The following is a 7,576-nucleotide window of genomic DNA, read 5'->3' as shown; positions in this document are numbered from 1 at the left end:
TCAGGGTTACCAATCCTACTTTAGCCTGCATATTTCAAATATAAAATAATCTTTGCTTTTTTAAAATGAAGTTTTAAAAAGAAGTCCTAGATTGCATATAAAAACAAATTACAGTCATCCTTGAATTCATCTTGAAAATATTTTTTAAAATATATAAATTCCAAATAGCAAACCTTGATTTTGTCATTTTATGTAAGGGAGGCCATTTTGCTATACCACTGTAATTAATGGAACTTGCATCCACAGATTTTGGTTATCCACAGGGAGTCCTGGAACCAAACCCCAGCAGATACCAAAGGTCCACTGAAGTTGTCATTAGCCCCGCCTGACTTGTTTTGAACCACTAATGTTGCCTTTCTTTACTGTGGGGTTGGTCAGTTAGGGAGAGTGTGATTTTGTTTAAAAAGGAGAGGGAAGGACATAAAGGAGCACAGTTGTTGGGTGGCAGAGTGGGATCAACAGCTGGAGATTTTTGTACCCTTGCGTGAGCTGTACCTTATCAATTTTCCTCTTCTATTAGGTCTTGCTGGGGTTTGCTGGATGTTATCTCCTTCACATCCATTCATTCCCTTCTTTAGGATTTGTAGCAGTTTCTTATATCTGCACTACAACAATTCCAATGTTTGTTTTAAAAAAAAAACAGGGACTATAGTTTTCTGACTTGCTCCTATAGTTTGAATGGCAATTTTTCTTTTCTTTTTCTCTTTGAGTTGCAGTGCTATATTATGAAAGTCCTGTTGCATTGATACACTTGTAGCACTGTATCTCTAATTTTTAAAAATCTAAATAGAGAGAAAGGGGAAGATACAGATACTGTGTGGCCTGATATGTTGCAGGATTAAAAATAAACCTGATAGAAAGTGGGAATAAAATACTGCAGCTGGTGCTAGGAACCATAAGAAAGTGTGTGACAACAGAAACTGAGAACTTTAGCAACAAATATAGCAGCTTCTTGATACATTTGCCCCAGATGTGAAAGTCCAGAAAGAAGGAAAATGAGCTATGCAATAATTTTTTCAAAAAACAAAACAAAAAACCCTTGAAGTAGTTCTCACATTACAGGTTGCAATAAAAGATAGGGTCCAGGAATTAATGTTGAAGACTGATGCTATAAGAGAACTCCATTGCCCACTCAAAGATTAATACACAGAATTCTTGAGGTATTGGTTAATACTTTTTATGCACAAATTAGGTCAAAACCTATTCTCTTTTTCTTTTCTTTTCTTGTTCATTTCCTTTTTCTGAAATTGTTTCTGTTCTAGGTCAATGACTGCTTTCAAAGGAGAAGGCAAGGTTATGAAATTGTTTGCAAAGCACATAAAGGTAAGCTCAAATAGAGGTGAGTTTATTTTTTAATACAGTGCGCCTATGTTTTACGCAGGCATGCCATACACGGCTTTTAGCACACCCTGAAAGCCATGCTGGAAGAGCCTGTCGCGCGCCCAGGAAAAACAAATGGAGTGTGTGCATGTGGCGCATGCGCGACGCTGCGCGCCACGGGCACAAGCCCCATTACTTCCTATGGGGCTTCAGCATACACTGATTTCCCTTTATGGGGAGGGATCAGAAGGGGCCCCCCGCGGGGGGGGGGGGGGGGCGCATTGTATATAAATTGCAGTCTGTTTACTAGATCCACTGTTGCTCTGTTGTTAATGTTGTTAGCTGCCCTTGGGTTGGTCCTCAGCCATGATGACCCTGTGGATGAGATACCTCCAAGCCCCACTATCCTCCACTTCTTTATTGTAGTCCTGTAGATTCATGCTCTTGACTTGCCTAATTGAATCTAGCCATCTGATGTGTGGTCTTCCTCTTTTTTTCTACCCTCTATCCTCTACCTTTCCAAGCATTAGTGTCTTTTCAAGTGAGTCATGCCTTCGCATGACATGGCCAAAGTATGATAGCCTCATTTTGGTTTCTAGGGAGAGTTCTGGTGTGATCTATTCAAGAATCCATTGGGAGAGCTTAAAATGTATTAACAGCATTGCTTGTCTCATAAGGTTTCTGGGCATTATCTTGAGCTCTTAATGGAGAGCTAGGAAAAGGTTGTGGGATTTTTTATATATATATATATATATATTGAACCATAATAGTCAGTATCTCCAGTTTACAAGATTACTGGCCATGCTGTCTGGGGGATTCTAGGAGTATTTCCCAAAAAAAAGACCCCCCCAAGCTTTGGATCTTAACTAGCGTGATGTACTTTGTACTACAGAAAACTCATCAGCTGGGAATCTGATGCCCTTGGTTGATTTCTCAGAACATTTGCTACCACAAACCATCTTCAGGAGTTGGGATAGCCTCTCTCAAGAGTGAGTGCCGCAAGAGCTACCATTTTTTATGGAGGCTGTGGTAGTCCCCAAGGTGATATGTACCTCTTGTGGGGCATGTGATCATGAATCAAAAGGGAACTGTACTGACTGCTTGTTTGCTGCTGGGCCTCCTGTAAGGCCTAGCTGATGACATGAACAACTAGGGGCCAGGTTACCCGAAAGATTGTCTTTCCCTTTATGAATTCTTTATATTGTTGCATTCATCATGGGAAAATGTATTAGTGGTACTATATCCAGCAGAATATCATACCACAGTAACCCGGAAATGAGCATTTTCTGCTACTGCCTCTGAAATGCTTTTCTTTTACTCATGCATGAAGTGTCCTCTATACTGTGTTTTCAGCATCTTTTGGAGACACATCTTTTTACTCAGGCTTTTTCCAATGATCGATGCAGTATCCTGTATTTTATTCTAACAGATATATGCTACTGGATTTTATCTTGTTCTTTTGTCATTGTCTTTTATATTTTGTATTATACACAGACTCATAAGCAGTTTATAAATACATTTAAGTAAACATCTTAGAGAGTATCTCACTACTTGATATTTGGGGAGAGCCAAAAAAAACCCAAAAATTGACATACACAGCCTTCATGTTCAGGGTAGCACCACTGGCAGCAAATAAATAAATACATTTTAAAGAAGTAGTAGAAGAAGAATCACTGTATTCTGCAGTTTTTTGGCCAGTCAGCCTAACTGTACCTCTTGAAGGCTTAATAATTCTTTCTCCCTCAGTGTACAATATAGTTTCTTTCATGGGCTTAGCTACAAACAGCGTGTTTCCTTTGCATGGTCCTGGACAGTATGCTGCGAATTCAGTCAGATAGTTATTGCATGGAGTCACATGTCCAGTGTACTAATTTTATAGCAATGCCCACCTCTGAATTCCACAAAAGGATACCGATTTTACAGATGTATGTAAAGGGAAAAATATATACACTTTTGGCAAAAGTGGAACCATTTAATGACACAATACAAAGAAACAAAACATTGTTTACATTTTTTGGAATTTAGTTGCTTTCTTTTTCCTCTTGAAACATTCCTGTTTATATTTTTGCTTTTCCATGTAGTATTGCTGAATGTTCCTTTAGAGTTTCTTTTAGGCCTCTGATAGGTCATTAAAACATTTGAGGGGAAATCAGAAAGAGTTGCAGTGATTTTCTCCTATCCAATGAAGCATTTTTCTTGTGCTTTCTTGAAACAGATACAAGAACAGGTGAAGAAACTGGAGCAAGGTGTCATCCATATGGGTGTCGGAACACCTGGAAGGATAAGAGCACTTATAGAACAAGGTATTAATGGACAGAATAGCTTGCATAAATGAAAATGAAAACTTACCTATCCTAGAATGTAGGTAGAGAAGATTCTGAATCCTGAGAGCTGTTGGCTGGAAAAGATTAATGGAGACTGGCCCTTTCCACCAGTGGGATGCATTGACACCTGAAGGAAGCCCTGTAGGTGTATCTCTGTTTCCACTGGTCATTTCACAGAGATGTTGAAAGTGGCCTTTGGGGTGCTGAATCCAAAGGCCCTTTACTTCCCTGAGAGACCTTAGGATCAGACTCCTCAGCTGTGCCAGCCTGGGGTCAGCATAGTTAATTTGTTTTCATGGAAGCCAATGGCTGGAGAAAAAGGAGACAGAATCTCTTTTATACTTGTCCAACACAGGTTAGCAAGGCTAGAGAAATGGCAAATCATCCACCATTCCATGCCCACCTTCCACAGCAGCTAGTATTACTTTACCCATATGCTGGAACATCTAAAGCAGAGTCTGGAAAACTTTATAAACCTTGGTTAAGAGGTGTAGTTATTTTTGGAATTTATTTATTTTGAGAAAGTACTATATATGTTGACCACACACACACACACACACACACACACACACACACACACGTTTGGGTATTAATTTTTACATCTCTCACTGATAAAACAACAAAACACAAAGTAAAACATATAATTTAGCAGCAATGAAGTCAGATGTTAGCAAATAAACACATTATAAAAGAGTACAGAGAATGAAAAGAACTAGAAAAACAAAAAACAATTGCCTGACACTCAAAAGACCTCAGAGTAGCCAGCAAATGAGGCTCTCTGGGAAAAGCATTCCAGAAATGGGGTGCCATCACAGAGAAAGATCTTTTACTTGTCCCCACCTTCCTCACTTCTAGAGGAGAGCCTCTAAAAGTGATCTCAGTGTACAGCCTGACTTTTCTTGAAGATGGTGATAATGCTGATGCTGTTGTGTACCTTAACTGCAGCTAAAACAGGAATTTGCTTAAGCTAGGGGAGTAGCAGAGTATGTCACCCTGTGGGCTACCAGCTTCTTTTGGCAAAAGAAGCAACATTAAATCATTGTGATAACACTTCTTATGACACACTGTTTTGGTATAAGCCACAGAAGGGTGGTCTATAAATCTTACAAAGCATAAATCATCAGTGCAATAAACTCTTTCTTTATAAGAAGCTGAGGTTTGGAGAATTAATTGATGGCCCATGCTAGGGATTAACACACCAACGGTCATTGGATTTTTGTGTTTAGCTGTTGAAAAGGCCTTGGATTGATTACATACTTAGGAGCTTGCAAAGATTTGCTGTTATTACCTAATCAGGAAGGATGTGTCTGGATATGCAAAAGCTGGATGCTTTTAATGCTGACCCTAAAAGCCAAGATCATTTTGATATGTACATGTCATATTGACACTAAATCTCTCATCTTTTCTTCGCAGATGGCCTCAGCCTGAAATCTTTGAAATACCTGATTTTAGACTGGAATTGGAGAGATCAGAAATTAAGAAGATTAATTGACATCCCTGAGGTAAAAAGTAATAGTGTGTGTGTGTGTCCAATTGTGCCTAAAGGGACAGAGATGTCATAAGTCATGGTGTTTAAGGTTATGCCTTATAATTCCAGGAATACAGGATCAGATGGACTTTTTAAAAATCAAATTCACATTATGACATTAGTTCTCCAGTTCAGGACTGAACAGATGCATTTTTAAGTTTGTCTTTTAGAAACTACAGCACTCTTAGCCATTTCACACACTAGACAAACAAACATGGTTTTGTTACGACATATACACTCAGCAGGCAGATGGAGCCAATTGTGGTTCCCTGATGAGTGTGTTTGTCTGATCCACATACTTGAAGACACACATCTGTCACATACATACCAGTTAAGGGTAATGACATTAAGCATGCTTTTCAAAAGATATGTTCTGTGACCCCTCATTATGCTGTCTGTCTTAATGATTTGGACTGGAGTCCCCAAAAGAGCTCCAAACATTTATTGAAGCAGTATTCAGCAGCCTTTAGATAAACTGTTTAAATATTAAAATGGCATGCTGAGGAATCTGAGCAGTCATGATCTAGAAAAACATTTCTTAAACACTGGTTCTCAATCTTTAGTTGGATCTCTGAATGATATGTTCTTATTCTCAGTTATTTAAGAATAGCAAGGACAGTTGTGAAAGTACAAATTACAAAGTGTATCAAGCTCACTTGTGCAGATTGATGCTCAAACATCACATCATAGATAATCATTCCCCCCCTGTAGTGCTGAAGACCGGATGGAAGCATATGTCAGTGACCATGCAACTATAAAGGATGCCAAAACAGATTTCACTTGGTACTAAATGCCAAGTTTCCATTTAGAATTGCTGTAGGAATAAATTGTGCTGATTCCTCTGGAGTGTGATTTGTGGCAAACACTGGTTTACATTATAGATTGACAAATCCATGGATACCTAACTGCACCTCTTGACAGCAAAACATAATGCAAAACTTTTTCGGCAGCCTTCTGAACTTTCTTTAGAAAGATGTGTGTGGGACACAATAAAATGAGCCTTTCTCTGTGTTCAGGATGAAGCATGCTGGTTGCTAAAATGCAAAAAGTCCACTGCTCAAGAGTCCAATGAAGTTTCAATAACTAAAGTAAGACACTGCCCCCTTGTGGTTGTTTGTCAACATGAAATTAATATAGCAGCTGGTCTTGTTGGCAAAATGACTAATGTATGCTCATAAAACTGAGTCATATTGAATTTGCTTCCCATGTAACCAGTAATGCTGTAGCCAAGACAAGTTCTACATAATGATCTTTCAAACAGGTCAGAGGGTTAGCCATCCCTGCTAACAAGGCCAAGAATTTTTACTAGTCTCCTTCATGTGTAAGAAGTTGGACAGGCTAATTTGAGCAATGGATCTGGCAAGCTACCGATTCAGAAGGAATTGTTAATTGCCACTAGTTATAAGGCTGAGTGTGTATAAATGTATATTTCAGAGCTTAGAAAAGTTTCTTGTGTGGATTGCAACTCCTAGAATTACCCAGCTGGTGGCTTTGTTGATCTTGGCATTTTGCGAAATCTAGTCCAAAACTTATCATTTCTAAGTTCTAGTTTTATTGTGTTTCACAAATAACTACGCAGGGTGTTCTGTTAATATTAAAAGTGAAAGTTTTCAGTTAGTGTGCATGAAAAAAAGAAGCAAAGTATATGTGTGCATGCTGGTCTTACAGCAATCTTAATGCTTATAGATATGATCTTTATTTTCTTTTTAGATAAAGAAAGAAACAATTGAACTTCTGGAGATGAAATTGATCAAACTGTGCAGAGAGGGCTCTCTGAAGCTGGGACTCTTTTAATTACCGTTTTTGTAGCCAAATTCAACCCATCCATCTCTGCTGTCTCTGCTCAAATTGAGGCTGCTTTTCAATTTTGAAACACACATGGGAGAAATAAGGGTTGGATGTGGGTTTCTTTTATAATAAAGCAGCATTTTGTTTGCGTTCCATTTTCCTATAAATTTCTGCTTGTACTATGAACTTGAATGTGTTTGTTAATATTCCATGAATACAAACATTAATTGATGTTTTATTTTAGGAGGGGGTGGAGTATATCATTTGGATGTAGGACACATAACCACTCACCCATTCTTATTGACATTTCTGTGGGCTGGAGGAGGTCAGGTGGCTAAGGACACTCCCCTGACATCACCTGGTCCCACTACATCTTGACATCACTGTGCATAGACCTTTCCCAATTTGGTAAAGTTTGCAGGCAGTGAATCTATCTTGAGAAAGGCACTGGCTGCAGAAACAACCTTGCCACCAGGACTTTGTCCAAGAAGCAAGATTTGCAGTAAATGCCAAGTTAACTTTGCAACCATGACTTTTCATCCAGCTGTTTTTCTTCATTAAGTTTGCCCTACATGGAGCTTGTAAAAAGAGTGAGGAAAGCCTGAATGCATACGCA

The 7,576-nt window shown here is 38.8% G+C and overlaps 1 protein-coding gene across 4 annotated transcripts in view; it reads left to right on the top strand.

The window, feature by feature from the left end:
• Nucleotides 1-7,146, top strand: part of CMSS1 (cms1 ribosomal small subunit homolog) — a 257,043-nt gene extending 249,897 nt beyond the window's left edge. For 3 of the 4 annotated variants that reach the window (XM_042456826.1, XM_042456827.1, XM_042456825.1), the window contains exons 7-11: nt 1,263-1,323; nt 3,536-3,623; nt 5,058-5,146; nt 6,189-6,260; nt 6,883-7,146. In XM_042456826.1, the coding sequence (XP_042312760.1) occupies nt 1,263-1,323; nt 3,536-3,623; nt 5,058-5,146; nt 6,189-6,260; nt 6,883-6,966 (394 nt within the window). In that variant the 3' untranslated portion in view covers nt 6,967-7,146. The remainder of the gene's footprint in view (nt 1-1,262; nt 1,324-3,535; nt 3,624-5,057; nt 5,147-6,188; nt 6,261-6,882) is intronic. The other variant, XM_042456828.1, reaches the window with a different exon arrangement.
• Nucleotides 7,147-7,576: the final 430 nt, after the last annotated feature.

The sequence above is a fragment of the Sceloporus undulatus genome, chromosome 3 (assembly GCF_019175285.1).
Source record: "Sceloporus undulatus isolate JIND9_A2432 ecotype Alabama chromosome 3, SceUnd_v1.1, whole genome shotgun sequence".
NCBI classification, from domain to species: Eukaryota; Metazoa; Chordata; class Lepidosauria; order Squamata; family Phrynosomatidae; genus Sceloporus; species Sceloporus undulatus.
Note: the sequence above shows the minus strand (reverse complement) of the source record. Positions and strands in the feature narration are given on the sequence as shown.